This window comes from Gavia stellata, chromosome 7 (genome assembly GCF_030936135.1).
Source record: "Gavia stellata isolate bGavSte3 chromosome 7, bGavSte3.hap2, whole genome shotgun sequence".
In the NCBI taxonomy this organism is placed as follows: domain Eukaryota; kingdom Metazoa; phylum Chordata; class Aves; order Gaviiformes; family Gaviidae; genus Gavia; species Gavia stellata.
Genome location: NC_082600.1, coordinates 27,463,826 through 27,487,230, shown reverse-complemented (window position 1 = coordinate 27,487,230; position 23,405 = coordinate 27,463,826). Strand labels below are relative to the sequence as shown.

Here is a 23,405-nt window from a genome sequence, read left to right as displayed (position 1 = left end):
CAATTTGAACAGCTAGAATATAAGTTATAATTCACAAAAGTCAGGAGTTGTTCCTCATCTTCAAGATCAAGCCGACCTTTTTTTTACTCTATTAATAAATACCTATCCTCAAATTCTAGGATATTTTCTGTGTTGGACTTCTTTAGCAATAGAAGTTACCTGTCTCTTCAGACTAGTGGTCTGTTCCATTTTATTGTGACACACAAGTCTGTTTCTGCTCCTTTAGCTGAGTGAACGCTGCCGGTTGTTGGTCTTTCCAATGGGAAAAATACTCTTCAGGCAAGAAGAAAAAATCTTCCTGTCTTGTGACTTTTGCATTGCTGTCTTCAGAAAGAAGTATTAGCCGTTCTAGGATGGGAGATGAGATGGGCCCAGTGAATATGTTTTGCAACCTAGGCATCAGGCTTTTCTCATCAAATCGAATTTAAGATATTTTCCACTGTCAACCCCCTGAATTCTCAGCAGGAGTAACATGCAGTCATTTTTACGCATCTGAACGTTTTTGTAACTATTGGTTTATTTGCTTTCTTGGATGCATTGACAAGAGTGTGGGGAATAAGAAGTGCTTATTAAGACAACTTCAATTTTGATCTCTGTTTAGGTAAGGTATGAAGAGGAGGGAACTGTTGGTATGTGTTGATGATGATAGGTGGAAAACAGTGGTTTCTAACCTTTATTAAAGTTGTCCAACTTATCCAGCAGATGGCATTGAAAATGTACCTGCTGCTTTCTCTTCTTGCTAAGCAGTGCCTTAACTGAAATCTGAAATCCTACAGGCTGTACTCTTCCTTTTTCTCTGGTGCATAGCTGCAGATGATTTCCTAATGAGGATTTTTGAGTGCCCCCTGCCTAGTGGGTAAAACAAAAGCCAACACATCCACGGATTAATGACAAAGGAATTTAAGGCTGGTGTGCTGTACCCTGCAACAAAGTCCGTTTTCAGGATTTCAGAGTATTCCTTTAAACATTCAGTATTTGGGCAAGCCCTATTAGTAGTCTTCTCTTTCCTGACTTACACTGTTTGTTTGTCCATCTACTTGTCTGCCACTCATCTTGGTATTTGTGTCATGTGGGCAAATAAGCAGTGATCTTTCTATAAGCTCATCACCAAAGGCAATGTTAAACGCTCATACTTTCGAGTAGTCCCGCGGTACTCATTAGCTCAGAGCTGCTGCTGGATTCCCAGAGAGGGCACAAGTTCTTCAAGCCAGTGGCAGCATCTGTTCCAGTGAAGGGCATTTCTTAGTCTGGTGACAGTAGGCATTTATAGGCCCTTTGCATATGGATCACTGGGAGGAGGAGAGATTGTAGATGTTGATGATATTTAGAGTAGGTATCACTTAGCTTCTAGTTAAATCATGAGGACAGTGGGATGTAGACGTAGTGTAATTACTCAAATGGTAACTGGCTATGGCAACGAAGCTGAGAAGTGAAATATCTTTACTATGCATGAAGAGAACATCAGTTCTGTAGTACTTTATCGTTGTTTCCTGTCTTTTCTGTATTCTTTTATCTTAATTCTTTCTTTTCAGTAAATATGCTGTTTAATATAGTTTCTGTACAAGCATTACTGTACTCATGCAAGGTAGTGTTTTATTACTCCTGAGCAGCCAAATAATTTGATAGAAATGATAAAATTTATGTACAGGAAACAACTATCATGTGGAGTTAGCATGAATGCTTACATCAGAACTATGTAGTGTGGCTTTGCCTCATACTGTTTATATATTGTTCCGTATTGTGACTGTAAGTTAGCAACATACCCATTTCAGAGTATTTAGACCACATTGGGAGCTAATGAACATTGGCTATCTTTCTAGAACCTATGGGATTAAAAATGCCCTCTACCAGCCCCTTCATTTCCTTTATATCGGAGGACCTGAGTAGATGTGGAAGCCAGAGGTTTTTACTCTCTTCTCCTATTCCAAACACATTGTCTGTGATCCCTTTTTTGATGACTGTGAACTCTGCTGCTGTTCTGTCCCTCGTTTAGCCTTGTGACCAGGTATAATGCTTGACTCTCCAGAAAGTCTGGGCATCTAAGCTATAATCTAAATCTTCTTCCATTTTTCTATATAACACCTATGGAATAAAGCATTTCCTATCTATCCACACAGCTCTTATTCAAGTTCTTATAATATTACACATTTTCCAGAATCTTTTACTCTGATCTTAACAAATCTTGTTCCACTCGCAAAGATGAGCTCATCAGTTTGACTGTGATCAAGATCTCCATACGTTTCTCTGCACACTTCTGTATTGTATCAAACCACTTTTCTTCTCTTACTGGTTGTTTTTTGGTGCTTGATCTAATATACTGCATCCAGTAACAGAAGGACAACAGACACTTCCAGTCTCTCAAGAATGCAAATTACTATGAGCCATTGCTGTGTTTTCTAAGAAACTGGTTTCCCTGCACACTTTGGAGGCATACTCTGTAAACATCCAGGGAGCCAGCTCATCCTCCTTCCATCTGCTGTACAGTATGTATAGAAATCTTGATAACTGTTAAGGTGATGTGTTGTGAGTTGTTTCATTTAACTGTGTACCTCTGTTGTCTGTCTGTATTTCATTTAACTGTGTACCTCTATTGTCTGTCTGTATTTACATAGTGTCTCTCCTAAGCTCCTTAGGGCAGAAATAACTTGTCCTGTGTTTGTACACCATGTAGCAGAGTGGGTACTTGATCAACAACAAGAACTTTCAGGCATCAAAATAATTATTCAAGACATACATCACCATTGCTAGCTAGCTGTATTTATTTAAAGGTATTTGCCAAGCTGGCGTGCTGGCTGTTTTCTTCTGTTTTTGTTGACACTTCATTGAACATGTTGGCTTCCTCTACTTTGGCATTACATGTCCTAACAGCAGATATGTGTGGAATATACTTCTTGGAACTTGACAGAGAAAGATATATACTAATTCATGGTTGGGAGAACCTGAGGGATGGATGGAGAAGTCACATAGCAGGAGTGACTGCATCAGTGATAAAAAACCAAGTATCCATTTGCAGGCTAAAGTGCTGTCTCCTAGGGCATGCTGTCATTCTAGCTCAATAACTGTATCTATCAAATAAAACTTGACCTATAAGTAACAGAACTCTTGTTGTATTTGGGGTAATGCTTTCTGACACCAAAATAATATCGTTCAGAATTACTATCAGAAGCAGAATAGGACATACTTGAAGTTCAAATGTGTCAACAATTAGTCACAGCCTTGCTTTTTCTTCTATTATAAAATAGAAGGGAGAGAGTGGAGTAAAATTTGTTCTCTGGACCTTCACTTTCTGTATAAATTGCAGGCTGCTTGAAGGGCCATAATACCTTTAAATGTTTTATGTTATGTATGTAAATAGCAAAATCTTTTTTCAATAAGTTGTAAAGTAATTGTAATTTGCTGTTACTTCTGGTTAGATAAGCTGGAGAAAGTTAACAAATTAAGTATGATCTTCGTATGCATTTGTCATCACAACATTTTAGATAAACTACACTGATGTAGTTTTTTTCCTTAACAAAGGTTTGTCACTTTGGTAGGTTTAGAAATAGTAGGTTTCAAAATAATTGGCGTGAGTTGGATAGAAGGTGGTGACACAAGGATCTGTACTTGGGCCAACTTCACTTGATAGCTCTTTATACTTGGACTGGTAAGAATAGTTATGCTAAGTTGTTCTGTATGTTGGGTTTTTTATAGGATTTTGATGCTTCTGAACTAAAAACTTGCTGTTTGGCAGAATTTTCATGACAAATCTCTCTGAACTTGCTGGAGAATGTCATTACACAAAGTAATTGGAGTTTGTGTGCAGTTGGTGAATGTGGCAGCATTTAACCATGTTTTGCATGTACCACTTGAGCCTCTCGAGCTCCTGGGATGGTCCAGAACAGCCAGGTAGAAGCACAGTCCCCAGCATGGTGAAGCAGAGTGGATTGCTCTACCCTTGTATGTCTTCAGGCTTCAGTGAAGCTCCAGGACACAGCAAATGATTGTGCTGTTTCCCACCTCTTCTGCTTGACTTCAGTAATTGCTTGCGCTGTACAACCCGTACTTCTGCATAAGGTTTCGTAATCTTTTCCCAGAAAGCAAGTAAGTCTCATTCTCTCTTTTGTAACTTCAGATACTCTGTCACTTCGGGCAGTCTTTTGGTAGGAATAATTTCAAGATAGTGTGAAATGCACCATTCGCTTCTAGAGAGTTGCTTATAAATCAAGAGGTTTCTTCATGAGAATGTGAAAAAAGTGGATCTCTTTGATTTTGAAGGGTAGCACAGTTGTTATTTTACATCTCTGCAATTGAGAAGATAAATTGAAAATTCCTATTGACTCCCAACCCTGAAAAGAATAAGAGGGGGGTAGTTCAGAAAAAAGTAATAGAAGCCAGTCAGATTAAAAGTAGCAAAAAGGAATGGTTTTCACACAATGAATAATTTGATGTGGAACTTTCTGCCACACTGGGATTTTATATTTTTTTTTTTTTAGACCAAGTACTTAGCAGCTATTGAAAAGGAACCAGGCAATTAAATGGATGATGAGAACATTTCTAGTTATAGCAGAATAAAATATAAAATGAAGTAGGAAATATCAACTGCTTCAGGATATAAAACAAGCACTTAGGAAGAGGAGGAATCTTTCAGAGGTGATTATTCCATATGTCTTCATAATGGAGTTCCTTGCTTTTTTTTTTCTGTGATGTTTCTGATATTGGGTGCAGTTAGACAGGATACCTGACTGGGTAGATCACTGATCTGCCCTGCTTTATCAATTCCTGTGTTCATTTATGGTTTTTATGACTACAGACCTGACAGATTCTTGTTTAATAGGAATTTAATTTCTACAATATACTGTATTGCCGTATTTTTAGTGACTAGTCTTAGATCCTATCTATTGATAGGATTTTATATACAAGATTTTAGTCAGTGATATAGAATGTAAATTCAGAGCATGCTCTGAGTTACATCTCTAGAGAGAACATTATTATTAAACCTTTTTGAGGGTGTCCCCTGTGGCAGCTCCATAGAGCAGGTGGCCTGCATGGCACAAGCACACAGGGAGTCAGGAGCCTGTGTCTTATCAGAGCATATAATCTAAAAATCACTCAGCGTGTTTCTTTCTCCTGGGGAGATGACAACGATGACACAGGACTCTTATGCTAAAAACTAATTGTTAACCTGCAGAAGACGTCATTCAGCACAAATCCCAACAGAAAAAGGGCTGGGTGATGGATGTTTCTGGGTAGCAGGCCAAGCTGTCATTTGGTTTTCAACAGATAGTTCTCTGGGTTGCCTCAAGATTTTCACGCCTAGTACCTGGCTTACTTGAAAATAGAGAGCATATTAATTTTTAAAAAATGCTTACAATTTCTGTTTACTAGTGTATGCGTATAAAACTTGGAGGAGAAGACAGTTCCTCCCCTGTCTTAGGGCACGAAGTGCACTGACTCCTGACTATGGTGCTCAAGTTTCCTGGAACAATAAGCAAAGGAGTGGCTGGGTGGAGGGTTAGAGGCTAGGAAACAGTGTTGAACAGGAATATAACAGGTAGGTAATATTTGGGAAAGGAATGTAGGATTGTATATATGACTGTTAATAGAAGCATGGCCAGTAGATCAAGGGAGGTGATTGTTCACCTCTACTCAGCAGTCATTAGACTGCATCTGCAGTGCCACATCCAGTGGTGTCCTCCATGCCCCAGCATGAGGAAGACATTGGTAAATGGAAGTGAGTTCAGTGGAGGGCCACCAAGATGATCAGGGAGCTGGAGCACTTGCCCTGTGAACAGAAGCTGAGGGAATGGGGCTTGTTCAGCATGGAGAAGAGGTGACTTCTCAGGGACCTGATAGCTGCCTGCTAGTACCTGAGAGGTTATTGAGAAGATGGAGTCAGGCTCTGCACAGTACTGCATGGTGGGAGGACAAGAGCCAACAGTCATAAATTGAAGCAAGAAGGTTTCTGACTGGATTCTAGAGAAAACTTTTTCAGGGTGATGCAGTCAAGTATTGGAAGGATTGCAAAGAGAGGTTGTGCAGTCTCCATCCATAGATGTTTTTAAGACTTGCCTGGCTAAAGCCCTGAGCAGCCTGCCGTTTCTGAGCAGATAGTTGACTGGGGTCCTGCCAAGGTCCTTTCAAACCTGAATGATTCTCTGATTCTGTACAATTTTCCTCATATGATACTGTACTGTATACCTTATCATTTGATCTGTTCTCTTCTTGTAGATTAAATTTTCTTTGCTCATGACTTTTTCCTTATATCCTCTTTTTACTTACACCTGTTCTACTCCGCTGTGCCTTTCTACCTCCAAATATGTCTGATAGTCCCGTTGTCACTAGATCATGGAGTCTTCTGGATGCTCCTTGCTTCCAAGGTTTCTTCAATGCCCTTCAACCCTCAGAGCAATCTCACCAGTCACTAAGTCTATGGAGACTCCTCATGGCCATCACCACCTTCTGCTTCACTTTCTGAGCTGACTTGTAGATGGTTTGCATTCTGCTTTACTGGAGTGCCTCTGTTCTTGGTTTTCAGTAATGGATGGAGAACATTAGTCTGATGATTAAAAGATAGCCATGGCACTGTATTCAGCTTTCATAGGAGAAGAAAGTAATGGTAGACATGGCCTCAGACCAGTGGTATGCATAGACTGGGAATAAACATGAAGAGATTTTTTGGAAGCAAAAGAGTACCAAAGCTTACTGGGCTGATTTCAGTAGACCTTCTGGAGCGAAAAATAATGTTGTTTTGTTTGTTTTGGCTTGGTTTTTTAGGACTGACAGTTGACTGGTATGCTTTATTTCTGGGTTTCAAGAAACTGGAGTTTCTTCTGGCTGCTGCTCTCAGGAGATATCTGCAGACTCCGATACCTCTGTATTTTGTGTATTTGAATCGTGTCTTTAAGCTTTTCTTCAAAACCCATGGGTACTAGAAGTGCGAGGGTGTTTATGAAAAATGTTCTCACATTTCCTCATGGGTCTGGGAGGGTTTATTTTTGGGTGCATCTTTTATATCTGCTTTTACAGCTGGGCCTTGCCTAGTTGCCTTTGAACTCATTAACAGATAAATTGTAATAATTGTAGCAGAGCCTGCGTTGTTTATATTTTAATATGTATTCCAAACAGCCCTGAGTGGTATGACAGTTTTGTTACCAAGTAGGTCAGATTAAAACTACTGATAGTTTCTCTGAGTGAGCACAATTTCCCCGTGATTTTTAACTCTTCCAAATATACATTTTTTCTTTATTAATTTGAACTTGACTCTAGTAGCATTTGGATCTGTAAAAACTCTAACATTTCTAAATCAGTGCATTTCCTCAGATGTCTTGTGACTAACTTGGAGTTGGTAAAGATGGTTTTGAATTCCCTGAACCCTTTTCTGGACTTTCAAATATTCTTCAGCTCAGGGTGTTTTTGCCAGGAGAAGAGGCTTGTGGTGGGCAGAGCGCATGAAACTAGTCAGTAGTGTAACTGAAAAAGCTGGACTAAAGCAAGTAGTGAATATACTGGGAAGGATGAGGATAGGGGTACGGGTAGTCATTAAAGAAAGTGCCTTTGATTCATGTGGAGGAAAGAATAAAATGATGGAGGCAATTGTGAAGGTTTTCTTCTGCAGCCCACAAACTGCATATTGCTGCTCTTCCATAATTCTCGTTTAACTAAGGTTTAGACTTTGGCCTTGGAACACTGAGATTTCAGTTACTTGTATTTGCTTATACAGACTTTTTACTCGGATTTTTTTAAATTATAGAAGTCCTCTATGTAATTTCATGTGTTTTGTACTAATGGCAGAAGGAATCTTGGTTTACTTTACGTGTAAATCAAATAATAGTGTTCAGTCATAAAAAACATGAATCTTCTTTTCATAGAGACCTTCAGTATTGATAGTTCATTGTTATGTCAAGGGCTGCAGTCATCTACATGGAAAAATGTTTCAATAAGGCATCTTGGGATTAGAAAACATTTTTAAAATTTAGTCTGCTTTTTAAAGTAAAGACAGAACTCTGGACAAATAAATACAGACTACTATAGTATGAGCTTCTTTCAACCAGATAGCTCTTCCCATGAAGCTTGTTGACAAAAGTTAAATTTAAAAACTCAGTTCTGCTTCACAGCTCAAACCATTAGCTAACCTACTGACAGGGCTTTGTTTCTGCCTTTTGGAGGTCAAGGAAGCCATAGTGTTCTTGAACCCGAGCTGTAAGCCACCCTGTAAACACGCCTTGATGTCTTCTGATTGGATTTGTGTGCCCTGGCTTGCATAACCATACAGCTTGTATCCCAACATTATTAGCCAAAAGGGGTATAGGGACTTACATAATCGTTACACAATTATTTTTCAGTAACTGTACTGTAAATATGTAATTCTCTCTACTCCTAATAACTCTTAATCCCTTTGTTCCTATTGGCTCCTGGGCTCAGATTTTGCCATGGCCTGCATGTCCCGGTCACTGATAAGACTTGAAAAAATCATTACTTTCAAGGTTCACCTGCTTTGCTCCCAGCTGGTAAACACCTGCTCCCCAGTGTGGGCAGGAGCACCACATCATGGTGGACTGTTCCACAGAATCACAGAGCTTGGGAGCACTTCTGCCTGCGTGCCGTCTGAGAAGGGTCCGTTCACCTCCAGAAACCTTTCATACCCGGCTGTGTGCGTATATTCAGTGCAGACCTCTCTGCCTAGCTGCTTCATGTGTTTTATGCTCAAGAGTTCTTGAGCAAACAGGGTTTTGATCTCGTTTCTTCATGTTGCTCGATAAAGAAGATTCCTCTTTGAGATACTGTGGTGAGAAAACCTAAATAATCACGAACTCTTGGTTCTCCGCAGGGGTTGGGAGGCCAGGAGGAGATCATTTTCCTTTTGGTACAAGCAGGTAGAAAAAAACCTTCAGGGTGCTTCTTGTTAAAATATGCCACATTTCTATCCCACTATTTGCCTCCAACATCTGTGGGACTTGGTGGTCAAAGGTCTCCCAAGATGTAGCTGTTCCAGTGATAACTGGAAGTCCCTTTCAGGTATACTTGAAACTATTCTCAACTTTGGTATAAAATTGCCTTTCATACTGCTTTTAATATTAGAAGCATAACTTGAATTTCTTTCTTTAAGCCTTATGAAATACTTGAACAACATTTTTCTGTGTTTAATTAGCTTCATGAGTCAGCTCCTGGTCTTAGGTCTTGACATTTTTGGCATGTGAAATTTTTGTGTGTATTTGACCTTGGCTTTATTCCAGAATAAATACTTTAAGCTGCTAGTTGTGTGTGGTTTTTTGTCTTCAGTCTGAGACTAGGGGGCAGACATAAGCAGCACTGAGAGAAGTGAACTGTATAAACCACAATTAGAATTGCAGTGCACAGGTGTCTGAAAATCTTATACAATTGCCAAGCTATTTGTTTCTCAAATGAGAGGGGCTTTGGGAGTGTATTTTGGAGAATAAAGGGAGCAGAAGGCCTTCCTTTTGGATGTTAGGGTTGTGGTTTTGGTTGGTGTGGTTTTTTTTTTTTTTTTTTAATCCTAGTTTAAATTGTTCCAGACTTGATACATTTGATATCTTTACAGAACCAGTGTAATGAATGGTTGAAAGTCACCTACTGCGGCTGGTGATGGAATTTATAACTGCCTTCAGACAGGAATCAGCATTTAAGAATAAAAATTTCTTGCATGCTAGCTTTTCTTTGAGCATTGTTAGCTCTTGTGGTTTAAAAATCTGAATGCCAGTGTTCAAAGTAAGATCTTGTAATGATATTAAAGTCGAATGGCTTTAAGCATCAGGGTTATGGGTGAGTTCTGTTGCAGATACTTGAGGATCTTTTTGGGAAGGTAGGCATCTTAAATCTCCATGCTAGTCATATACAAAGTATTATTGCAATGAAAAAGTAGTGAAGTGAATAAACAGCAGCTCACATCACAAGACACTCGAAGCATCTAGAGTCCCAGTGTTCACTGTATTTTGCAATTTAATGCACAATAATTTTTTAGTTCTGTATTTCTGTGTGCTCCACTGTGTTGGATCTGTATTCTTGGAATGTGAGGTTCCATTAAAAAATAAATAATAATCGCAGCTCCTGCTCCCCCCACGTACACTCATTTTCTATAATATGGTAATGATATCACCGTAGCAGTAATTACGGGTCATCTTCATTTCTTTCATCTCTGCTGGTTCTGATGGCTTCATTCCTTTGACGGAGAAGATTTGGCTCTGGGTGCTGTGATTATTTTGTTAAGCATTATTCGAATAGACAGGAGTGAGAGAAATTAATCAATCCAAATGCAATTAGCATCATGTTTAACCCAGTGATGGACGTCTCAAGGTGAAACAGCCAGGGGAGTTTCAGACATTATTATTCAATCCAGTGGCTCTTATCTAAATTATAATCAAGAGAGGTTTTTATTGGCTTCACAGAGAGAAGATGTAACTCTTTCCCTGCTTTGGGGGTCAAAGGGATCAGGTCTTTGGCCCCACAGGATGTTGGCCGAAGGCAGCTTCTAGAAGTGGGAGGTCCTGTAGGAGTTTCCTTTAATATGGGGGTCACTCAGCGCAAAATATCTGTACATCCTAATATCTGTGACCTGGAACGTAAGTTTAGGAGGTCCCTGGGCATTGGCAGGGATGTCATTGCCCCTTGCTTCGAGTGTTTTCATTGACTAGCTTTGCTCATCTGTATGTGAATGAACACTGTGTGTAGTTTTTGCATTCGAAGCTCTGTGAACATCATTGTTTGCAACTGAGTGCAAACAGAATGGTGCTGCCTTGCAATGTAGGGAAATCTGATTCGGTGAACAAGGTAAATTATTTTGCAGAGAAGGAATCTAATTTTTTTTAGAGCTGATACAATTTTACTATTTATTGATAGCAACAATAACATTTTTGAGGATATGTTAATCTGCAGCAGATCTCTTATCACCATTCTGGATAATCCTGAATGATTTCTGAGATCTCTTATCAGGTATATGATAAAACACCACTACTGTGGGTGGAGAAAAACAAGGTGGAAGGAGGTCACATGAGGATTTCATGATTCAGGAAAGCATTAGGTATTTGATTGCTATTCTTAAGGCTCTAGCTAACACTCACTAAACTGTTTCAGTGGTTTAAAATTTTATCAGTCCCAGCTATTTACCACTTCTCTGTCAGAGATGACTGTTTTCATAGCACACTGGGAGGAGCAGTCCATGTGCCTCACCTGCTCTGGTTCACAGCCTGGTTTTGGGCAGGCACCCACCTTCTTTGTCATTTCAAAACAAGTCATGCCAAACGGTGAACTACAGCTGAAGTAAGGGCAGATTCTGCTGTGTCATTCACCAAGGGAAGGACGGTGATGTTTTGTACCAAGGGTGGTGTTAATATTTTAAAATGCTGCAGCAAGACTTGACAGAGCTCATCTTTCAGAGCCTGAATTCTAGCACGGTTGCTGACTTCTTTAGTATACATCTGTATATCACTCCTTACTGAGGCTGTGACCCCATCTGTAAGATGGGAATTAAATCACTGTATGTCTCAAGAATATTGTGAAGCTTGATAAACTTTGCAAGTGCTTTGATACTGATTATTGAAAGATGCAAGCTTATTCCACCTGGAGGTTTATGCTGATTCTGTCGTCTTACCTGAAGAATGTGTTTCAGAAGTGCTAGACGATTACGCTGGTCTTCAGTGTAAATGTAACAGTTCCTGAAGCGCAGGGCTGAGTGTCTGCATGTGACAGTTCTACCTTCAGTAAAGGTGACTGACGTTGCTTTTGCTAACCGCTGCTCTCCTGAGATGGCAGTTCCAGCTCTTTATGAAATTGGGCTTAGTGTAGCATTCACTGATGAGTGTTTGTCAAAGGCCCACAGTCATCAAGCAGCAGTTCATTTGACAGTTACATTAAGGAAGTATGCAGTTAGCAGGGTAGTTGGAGCTCTTTTTATGAAGCAAGAGGAGTGAGCTGGTGCCAGCAGGCATCCAGGTGGTGGTAGGATTTTGGGCATCTCGTCTTGAGATAGAAAGTAGTCCATACAGATCTCTCTCTCTGATAGAAGTTCAGATTATGTTGGCTGGGTAATAGTATTCTGTTGGCCTTGTCTGAAATAAGCCTCTTTTTTCTTTGAGGGCTGTTTAGTAATAATGTCAATCTTAAATATTTTTGCACATTTTAGATTGCCTTTTTGCCCTTGCTCCCCCTCACCCCCGTGACTGATTTTTTTATTTCCCTTCCAAATGCAATACTGGTTGAGCCCAGCCAAAAGATGTGGCTTTGCCATTGGCTTTCACAAGTCCAGTCAAGCAAGACTCACAGTTACTCACACGCAGATTCTTCTAGGCCTTTTTTATGTCCTACCAACTAGGAAAAAGAATGGTTGTGTCTTCTTATCCTAACATTGTGTCTCAGGACAAAAGAAATAATTTCTGATGCAACAGACCCTTGTGATACAAGGGCTAAAAACCAGAGGAGTGTTCTGCTCTCTGCAATTCATGTTCTTCACCCTGAACTGGTAATTTTCACTGGTAGTTCTTCAGAAATAAGCCCTTTTAGTTTTGTTTTCTGTATAGTCCTAAGACACAGCAGTAGTTTGAGAGTGCATGATTAGTACTTTAAAGGAATCTTCCATGTTGAAAAGCAAGTTCTTTAGTTATCATAAATACAACTGAATGGAAAGAATAACTGATAAGCTAACAAAGTATGATAGTGCCTAAAATAACCTTTTGGTAGTCAAGCATGTAGCATTCAAAGTATGATACTACAAGACATTTCAGGGCTAAAAACATGTTCTGTTCACAGGGCATTAATTTTATTTCCAGTTCTTTTTAGTAGCAAGACCTTTAGATTTCAACACAGCTACATTTTTCAGGACAGAGGAGGAGCACAGTCAAATTCGTCCTGTAAGTTGTACATCTGGGGGAGAGGCAGAGAAGTGCTTCTTTAGTGGGTGACTTCATTTTAAAATATCTGTGATTTGAAGATTCTCACAGGCTTTGTTTTGAGATTTTTAGATAACCTCAGAAGTAGTAAGCAGTGGAAGGTTTAATGATCATGATAAATGTGTGATAAATACAGTTTGTCATAGACTTTATCAGGAAGTGTGTTGCGCTTTTGCATTTAAGTGTGTATTTTGTTTTAAAAATGTGCACATATGTGTGTTGCTTAGGGATTCTCCTGGATGAAAGTTGCTTATATAAGTGTAAATAACTGTTTTCGTTGCTGATTTTATAGCAGTAAATCCTTCCATTATTTCCTGGCTATCCAGACCTTATGACACAGTATGTCCATATGTGTGAGAAGGCTTTTTATGGGGAGCAATCAGGCTGGACCCCAATCTCCAGTGCAGTGTTTTTCTCTAATTAAATTGTCACTGGAAGGAATCTCCAGGACAGCGGTTTTCATTTTCAATCGAGGAAAAAACATTATGAGTCTTTGTCATTTGATTAAAAGTTACTTAACCTTTAAATTGCTACAGATGTAAAGATAGCTCTGAGTTTCCAATGTAATCACCTCCAAGTTAAAATCAGGAAAATCTTTGTGTAATGAAACCCATATGTCATAGTGAAAGGATGCAAAGCACTGGCAGAGTGGGCTGCTCTGGCAGGAGATTCTGCACCCAATCTTGTTAACCAGGACTGCTTTTGGTAATCCCTCATCTCCTCACTTGTAGGAAATCAATCTGTACTACTGAATCTTTTCAACCAGCAACCACAAAATTTACTGCAGAGAGGCAGCTTGGGGACAACTGTAGTAGAAAAGGAGCCCCAGGCAACAAGGCTAAATGTGGGATTGAGGGATTGAAGTTCTAAAGAGGAGATTATATTAAACCTTATTCTGCTCCCCTATCAAGTAGAAATCTCCCCTTCTCCTTTCAGCCCCAGCCTTTTCTACCCAATACCTATTCTTGAGATCTGCTTGGCAGACCTTGCCAGGCAGCAAACTTAATTCATACAGTACAGCATTCTCTGGTAATTATAATAGCCTGATACCGTTTTTCAATACATTTCTCTGAAAAAGTCTATTCAAGCACTCAACTTCCATTGTAACCAGTGCTGATAACATCTTAAAGTGTTTTCTCTATGGTCTTCAGTATCCTCTTCCTCCTCCCTAGTAGGTGAGATTAATTTGTATCCAAGCTATTGCGATCGTATCCATTGTTGATTTTTCTATTGTAGTACATGCACAGCGTAGGCAAGGTTGTAAATCGTGACTTGACATGGAGATTCATGTTTCTGTTTCATGCTGCACAGTCTCTGTAGTGTCTGTTTGCTGGTACAATGAAACCTGCACTCAAGCCCTCTCTTCACTTGAAGTCCGTGGTTTAAGGAACCATTTTAAAGAAAAAAATCCCTAAGGTTTTCACTACAGTTTTGTCCAACCTTTTAATTAAAAAATCCACCTCTATCCACTACGCAACTGGCTTCTGCTGGTCCCTCGGGTAGTTGCTTAAGGCAGGTTTTGCCGTCTCTCTTAGACTGCAATCATATTTAGAATGTGGGTGATGGTTTCTTCATTCACAAGCTCTTCCCTCATTCCAGCAAGCTCCAAAAGGCCCCATTGGAAATTATATTCCCATTATTAAGAATTCATTTATCAGAAGCAGTACTGAGCAGAGGAGTCAGTTTAATATTAGAGGCTTTTCTGTGCAAAACCCAAGCTCAAATCATACTCCGATGCAGATTAAAGAGGAACAAAGGGGAAGGAATAGCCAAGACGTTTGAACGCAGTACCATGTAGTATGTATTTGGCCTGTGTTTACCAGGAATACATTGAACTGTGGTTCTTGGGCAGGTAAGAGAAGCAGCTGAAGCAGGGAAAACAAGATTGTTAATGTTTGTGGAAACTTGCCCTTAGTTTGGCTGTGATTTTTTTGTGATATGAGGATGTTATTTCCTGGCCATTTTCATACATATACAAAGATGTAAGGTCCTTTCTTTCACTTTGGCATCATATCTTTAAAAATAAAGCCCCAATGCAAGCCTGAGTATGTGAGGAGAAGAGGAATGCAGAATAGCAGAAGGCTGTGTCCTGCTCCTAATGGGATTTTGTAGCAGCATGTGCGAGTTTGTTTCAGAAGTCAGAAATGAACAGATGTTGGTATAAATTACCTCTGTGTCTGATGTCTTGCAAATTAAAAGCGCGGTTGGCATCACTAAACAATTTCACCAGGTTGGGGGGGGAAGCGGGCGGTGATTATTGTAGCAGGTCGGTAAGAATCTTTAAGCTGCAGCAGAACAGGATAGCAAGGATAAAGGAATGAAGAATAAAATGAGAGGTCTGTGAATTAATCAGAAATGTTAACATCTCCGATGACAAGTGAACAGGAGGGCACGTGCTCCGGAGCAACCCCCAACCCACAGTAATTTCACTCAGCGCACAGAAGGAGTCTATGCTCTCTGCTTGATTTATAGGGTGCAGCCCTCTTTGGGGGAACAGAATTGTCATGCATTCGTATATCTCCTATATGGGACTTGCACTCCGGAAAACTTTCCACTCTATCAACTACAGTTCGGCTTTATGCTTTCTCCATTAAGAGTGTTTTAAAACCATGAACTGTTGATGGTGCAAGGCAGGGAGGTGTCAAAGAACTGGTGCTGAAAATCTATTCCTAGCTGAAATTTTTAAAAAATTGCATTTTTATTTAATCATGTTCTTTGTGCATAACAACTTAGTTTCTGACAAAATAACAATCCACTCTGCCCTTCTGCAGCACCTTCTATCCATGTGTCACTTCAGCAGCACTTAAAAGATAGGGGCTATCTTGCAGATGGGGAAATAGAGGTACAGATGAGTACTTTTGTGGTAGTTCACACTGTGAATCAGAAGCAGAGTTGGGAATGGATCCCAGATGATATAACTCACAGCTGGAGGCATGAACCAAGCGAATAATGCAGTGATCTGCTTGAATCTGCAGCCAGTCTGAAGCGTGTTCCACTCATGGCAGTGGACTTCGCAGCCTATGAATATCAATATGTTCCAGACAGTCCATAATACCAGTAATCATTTTACAGGGATCTTGTTGATGACAATACCTTGTGGTACAATTTGGGGTAGACAAATTAGAATGTAATAATTTAAAGATGAGGCTTTAAGGCACAAATTCTAACCTTTAGGTAAAGAATAACAAAATGTCTTTACCTGAGGGTCTGTATTGAGTATTTTAAGCTGAACATTTTTATTCCATTTTAGTTCTAACAGATAATCAGTAATGTCAAAAGAAAACCAAATATCAGCAACAAACCCACCTCCAGTTTTTATGCTAATTGTAATTTCTGTTTTTCCTCTCAGTAGAGAGGACAGGAATCGAATGGATAAAACAGAAAATGAATTCCCATCTACTTCTCTCTAGGCTAGGTGTGGGAAACATGCACGCTTTCATCAACCCTGCCAATAAAAACCTCCATGTTTTGATGCCTGTCAGTCCAGCACAAAGCTTACACCTTTATTTAAAAGAAAATAAGGGAAGCACCAGTGGGAAGATTGTCTTTCTCCAGGACTCAATTGCTGATCATGTTGTCTTTGATGCATTGTATTGTTATTGCAAGACAAAGGTAGTATTAGGGCTGCTCTGCCAGCTTGTGAGCTTATGGGCTCACAAGTCAGAAATGTCTCATGCAGAAAAGTGGCTGTGTAAACCCTGCTGTAATACAGCTATCAGAGATTGATGGTGCCAAGAGTGAGAGAGGGAGACATATAAACCTTGCCTTGCTGTATTAAACATCGAAGGACTGACAATGCAGAGAGAGAGAGAAGACCAAAGCTCTATAAACTTTACTTTATTACATCATCCATAGATGAACTGCATTGAAGGAATATAAACCCCATTATATTACAGCATCCAGGGACTGACACTGCTGAGAGAGAGAAAATGCTGTCTAATTTCTGTTGAAGATCATAGCATCCAGGGACCAATAATCCTGAAATGGAGAAAGAGAGAGTTCCATAATCTCTGACAGATTATAACATCCAGGAACAATTGCTGTGAGATAGAGTGATGGAGATCTGGATTACACCATTCAGAGATGGATAGTACAGAGACAAGGAGGTGCTGCAAGAGCATAACACAGTGGGAATAGAAAGCATAGATTGTATGTAATGAGGCAGCCTGTGGGAATTATTGCTGAGTTTAGAAGATTCCAGGCCCTGCCTGCATTTCTAGGATGTTAGGAATTCAAGCTGGAATGCAAATTTATTTATTTTCCACTTAAAAAAAAAATATAATCCTTACTCACTATTGGTATAAGCACAAATCTAAATGGATTTCTTATCCTATGGTTAAAATCTGTAAATTATACAATTGTTTGGGTTTCTTGGCTTTTTAAAAAATATTAATCTCTTTTTCCTCCCTTATAATTTCAGCTAGAGAAATGACTCGAGGGAAATTCCTGAACATACTAGAGAAACCCAAAAAGTAGCTGCCACATCTGGAGCTTGGACAAAAATACCCCAAGTAGATCATTTTACGTACTGCGGATCCAGATGAACCCCAGAACTTCTAAGAAGTACAAAGCTTTTGCTCTAGACCTTCAGAAGCAAACATCTCTTTTTGCTTCCATAGCTCATCCCTTTACAGAGGAGACATATTGCATACACATGTCACATGGACTGCAATTGGTTGCGTTGGAATTCGGACTTCATCTGACCATAAGATCTCCAACAGGAGGACTCGCCCCTGGCATGCTGTGGCAAAGTTACCTGTTTTAATCAGCTATTCAAAGTGAACAGCCATAGTGTCCTTATTCAATTGCTGTCAGTGGTAGCACCTGTTTGAAGTACACAGCAGATCTGACACTGGCCAGTGCGCATCATGAGGCTTTGACCCTTTTGTGTGTCTTTTGTCTTAGATGCGTTGATTTCCTATGTGCAACTTCTGTGCTGGAAGACTTGAGCAGAGTTTGGGGTGTGGATTGACCAATAGCACTGGTTCAGCAGGAGCATATGCTTTTAGCGTAGAAGTTGAGTGTAGTCTGTGCGTTCGATTCCAGTTACTCACTGCCTTCAGAGAAGCATGTCTGGTACTCTGAGGAGGACCTCCAGACCTTCGGTGTACCAGGAGCTTCATCTCACAGCTAAACAGTTCTCTAGTGAAATCAAGACTGACGGACCATAGGGAGTAAGAAGTGTTACTGTATCATGAAGGAAAATATCCCTACAGAAACTTCAGCCAGTACACAAAGAAACAGCTTTGTCAGTCCACTGCAATTCTCTGCTTCTTACAGAGCTAGAAACTGAAGAAAGTTATAAAGTTGAAAGGCAGTAATATTTTCAGTTAGTGCTCCAAGAAGGGGCAATAGGATTGTTAGCCACATTGCAAGGTTGATCTGCTTATACAGAATCTTAACACTTCTGAAAATAACATTTTGTGGTGTTTTTAATTACTTGTAAAACAGCAACCTAAAAATTTTCTTCCCCTACAAACCCCTAATTTTTAAGACAGAATTTTCTGTGACCTAGTCTCTTTCAGCACACAGTTCTGGGCTTTATTCATCTTACAGTTTAATGTCTTTTCCTTCTGTTAATGCACTTCTGCATGTTCACCCCTGAGAAGAGGTAAGGAGCATGTTCAGACTTTTTATTTTAAAGAAGAATTTTTTTCATTTCATCCTCTGTTCTTTTCCTAGAAGACAACATTTTAAGCATATGTTCTTTCTAGGTACATAATATTGAAACACTGGATGAAGAGCAGGGGTTTTTCCTCCATTTAGAAATGTTATTTTTAGCATGCAGGCTTTTCAAAATTTGTAATTTCCCAGGCTGCAGTCACATGTGAGAGGAGAAATGGCTTGGAAATAGGCTGTCCTTAGAGCACTGCATTTTTCTGTCTTTGCAGAGAGAGAATACTCTTTTCAGGTCCATGTGCAATAAAGAGGAAGAGATTTTTTAATAAAATAGACTTCTCTGAATTTTTACTAAAATGCTGGTGGCCTTTCGGTTTGCAGTCTATGGTCTTGGTTATTACTGGTCAGAACTAGGCTCGTTTTGGACAGCTCCTGTTTCTAAGTTTAAGCAGTTAAAACCCACATCCCGAGAAGACCCTGCACAAATACTGAATATTTAGGAATGTCAGGAGTCTGATTTTAAACTTAATGGATTTATTTCTATACTTCACAGTTTATGCAGGGCTGAGCTTAACAGGAACTCCAGCCCTTGAGAACACAAGAGTTCAGACAGATGAATGTGAAGAGAAGCTAAAAGTGATAATTCAGAGACAGAGAAAAAACCTGCTGGTGCAAACCAATGTTGATACAGGTTTAAGTATTAAATTATATGTTTTGAATGCAATTTTAAGTTTGTATACTATATACATAATATATATACATACGTGACATAATGGAATACTTCATCTGTATCACGAATATGAGTTTGTGCATTTTATAGAGGTTTGCTGATCCAACACATTAAGAAATTGAGATCTGAAAGGAGAAGGAATATAGGAGAAGATATGAAAGCCTGGCATGGAAGTATATGTATGTTTTCCAATATGTTCAGTAAGGGATTTCAAACTGTAGGTAGTTTTTAGTAACAGACATGTGTTTTCAAAAAAACCAACCAAACAAAAAAAGCCTTTTACCATATGCAGTACTTATCTTCTATAGGGCAGCCAGTAACATATGCTTTAGAATTGTGATATTTATTGGCTTTGTACTTGTCATCTGTAGAGATGAGTCAGTGATGTATTTTTTTATTGGTAATATTTATATGTATTTTTGTGTATTAGCCAGAGGATTGTAATCTGTTATTGCTTTGTGGTTTGATAATAAACAAATGCAAAGCTCAAAGATTCATCTGGGTTTCCAAAGTAGCTCTCTGAGATGGAAAGCCTTTTGCTTAGCCACCTAGGCAATACTCTTCCTCAGGCTTTTCTTCACACTTCTGCGTGCCACCACCTCAGGGTTTGGCCTGTGGATGCTCCATTCCCATCATTAAATAAATATTTGGCAATATCCAAATGGTACTAAGGGTTTTCATACCCTTTTGAACCCTATTTTTTTCCTTCAGTGATGTCCTTCCTGACATCCCTGCAGTATCTGTACAAGAAAATCTGAGTGACTTTTTGTTGCTGATAACCTTCTGTATTTTGAAACAAAAAAAAAGGTTTTGATAAATTAAATGATGGGAATGAAGAGTGTAAGAAGATCAAGTTTTGGTAATATTAATCGAGCTAATGCATTGCTTTACAAAGTGTTTTATTGTGTTGGTATGTTACATGTTACTGTGAAGTTCTTGGAAATAAACCCAATATGTATTTAGTTCCTTTTAAGTGCCAGTGTTATATATATTCAGTTGTAAAGGCTATTCACTTCAGTCTTGGAGTATCAAATGCTTTGCTGTTTAATCCAACTGAGAAGAAATTCTTGTTCATTATATTAATCATTATCAAAATAAAAGTCTAGTTGCACTGGCAATTGAAGAGTGTAATATTCCATTTAACTCGGTGTTTTGCCATTACAAAATTAACAATTTTGGAACAATCCTATAACCAAAGTTCTCAACTTCACTTCATATTTCCCTCAACAAGTCACCTAGAAATAACAGATTAGTGAAAACTGATTAACCCAACTCGGAGTTAATGTTTGAACCTTATTCTGGTTTATCTTACTGATTTTTATGTTACATAAAAATGTAAGGTGCTATTACAAGTCAAATCACAAGCCCATCTTATCTGTAATCTTCTCTTTGATTATAAACAGTTGCAGACTCATAGGGAAGGATATAAACAAAAGGCTTACACAGAGTGATTTTGCTTTAGGGTAACTTCCCCAGCATCCAGCGATCTGTTTTAGTTGAATCGTCCACAGTAGACCTTACCCTACATAAACTTGTCTTAGTCCTAATTTGCCTGTATGTCTGTCCTCTAAAATGCCCCTGGACAGTGAGTTCCATAATTCAGTTATACAAAGAAAAGTTTTAAAAAGAAGGGGGGGGGGGAGAAGTTGTTTGTTTTAAACCTGCTTACCTGATAATTCCATTTTGAACCTTTAATTTATTTTATTGTCAGAAACAGTTGTTAGGTTTTTTCTTCTTTGCTGTCTGTGAACTACTTACGACTTTTCAGCTCCTGTTATGTTTTTGGTTCCATGGTTATGTTCACCTTCCTTATGTTCACAGTGTTCAATTGTCTGTCTTCTGTTACAGCCTGTCTGAGATGGCATAATCAAAATTGCAGAGTATTCAGAGTGCAAGCATAATGTGGAGGCGTGTAAGTCCTAATTACGGCTTATATTTTGTTCCTCTGCTGTTTTCTCCCACATCATCATGGGCTAAATCCTGTATCTGTATCTCTAAGAACAGGATCATCACTTAGATTTGCAGTCTGTGCATACAGCTGATCTCATCCACTTCATTTTCACCCGCAGTAACTTGTCGTAGGCAACACTTTCCAAATCATGATGACAGTTACGCCAACCACTTCATGTTGAGGAAAGGATACTGGGTAATTCCGTCACGAACCTATGCAGTATGTAAAAAAGATAAATTACATCTTTGTCATATGGTCTGAAATCCTGGACTCCTATCCTAGCACAAGTTCAGTAACATTGCATAAATGTTTCTGTAATACTTCTCAACTAATACCAGTTTTTAGACATACGCAATCAAAAGAAAAAGACAACCCTTAACAGGGAAATGTGTTACGTCTTTGAGTGAGCTATCCGAATATGGCATACAAACTTAATATATAATCCTTACTTCTTAATGTTGTACCCCCATTTTCATATACCATTCTGTACTGACACTTTTAAAAAAGTCATTAAATAATCAGTCTATAGAAGAAGAAGAAGATAAATTCATTGAAAGAAAATTTCCCAGAAGATCCTCTCTGTATCTTCAGCCCAGCAAAATCACAGTTGGACAGAAACTTCCCGTGGACCAACAAACTCTGAACTGAATCAATGTGATTAGAACAACAAACGCAAATGTTGTAAATGCATTTCTATAATCACTATAGTAAAAGTGTCCCACCACAGAAATACCAAAACCCATGGTTCCTATGTGCACATCCCAGCATATACATCTGCCAGTGTACCAAATACTTCCAAAGATACTGTATGTGTGGTGCCAAATACACATTCCCCTGATAAGAGGTGAACCTTGATATTTTTAGAAGTTAAGAGAAAGAAGAAAAAAAAAGAGACAGAAAGGAAAACAAGGAAATGGAAAAGAAAAAGACTGGATCCTTCTGGTTTCATTTGCTACTGTGATTCCTGGAATCAAAGCTGTTCTAGAGACGTGTTATCTCCGCAAGCCAGTCCTTACATCAGTGCTTTGAGTTTCATTTGAAGTCCACGTAAACATATTTAAAAGCTCAAAGTGGCCAGCAAAGTATGAACTGATCCAGTTTCTAAAGAGTGTAATTCACATTCTGCATAAAATATGTGCAATAATGCCATTTTTATTTAGATTGTGCTAGATTTTCAGCATGGCGGGATCTCTTCACATTTTGACTTCATCGTCCACTGAAACTGCCGATTTTTAGACTTGACCATTTCTGTCATGTCCCTTTGAGCAGGATGACTGACTCCATGCAGCTGATGCGTGTACAGAATACGCGTTTTCTTGTTGGGTTTGTGTGGTTGACCTCTGGCTTTCCTGCTGATTCCTATAATACAGATCAGTGACCAGTGAAGCCAGAACATTCCCTGCCTGTCTCTGTTATGGACACCTCAGTAAGGAACAGAAAAGAGAAAGAGGGCTGAGCTTGAAAGCCCTTACTTAATTGCTAGTAGAAAAAATGGGTAATAAGAATGACCTTGCACCTTATTTATTGACCAGATCTCGGGGGGGACAAAGTACTTGACTTGGTTCTGTATCACTTGAAAGGCTGGCTCTGTGGCCAATAGCTGATGAGTAGGTGTGATAATACAGGGTAATTAAATTTTGTACTTGCAGGCACTTGGATGTCAGGGAAGAATACCCTCCCAAAAATACTGGGCACATGTAACGACTTTCCTCGTAATCATGGAATTTTAAAGCTAATTCTGAAGCATCAGAAATTTGCCATTTGCCATCTTCCACTTACTACAATAGCCCAAAACGCAGCAGGTTATGTACAAAAAGGCAGGAAGAGGGCTCATCAGCTACATGAGAACGAGGGACACAAGACCAGCAGAGTGACCCAAGTGGGCATGGATGCTCAGGCTGCCTGCTTCTGTGGCCTTTATTTTGTTTTCCTCTCCCCATACTAAAGTAACTTATTAGTTACAGCTAGTTTTAACAGATTTATTTATATATATGCATATTGATTGTCCTAAATTGCCTTTCAAGGTAATCACCAGCACCTGTCTTTCTCTTGTACTCTGCATGGATCAGTTTGTCACCCTGCCTTATGTTTCTCCCCCTACTTAGTACCCTGCCTTATGTTTCTCCCCCTGCTTAGTACACCAAAGCCACCATGCACATGTAAAATGGGGGGACGAAGCACTTCTGGTGAGGTCTGTTGGCCTGATTTGCAGGAGGGATCAGTTTGT

The 23,405-nt window shown here is 39.3% G+C and overlaps 1 protein-coding gene across 1 annotated transcript in view; it reads left to right on the top strand.

The window, feature by feature from the left end:
- The window catches only part of LIN52 (lin-52 DREAM MuvB core complex component), a 47,968-nt gene extending 27,623 nt beyond the window's left edge, over positions 1-20,345 (top strand). Inside the window, exon 6 of the mRNA XM_059819534.1 lies at positions 17,299-20,345. Coding sequence (XP_059675517.1) covers positions 17,299-17,354 — 56 coding nt within the window. The 3' untranslated portion in view covers positions 17,355-20,345. The remainder of the gene's footprint in view (positions 1-17,298) is intronic.
- The last annotated feature ends 3,060 nt before the right edge of the window (positions 20,346-23,405 follow it).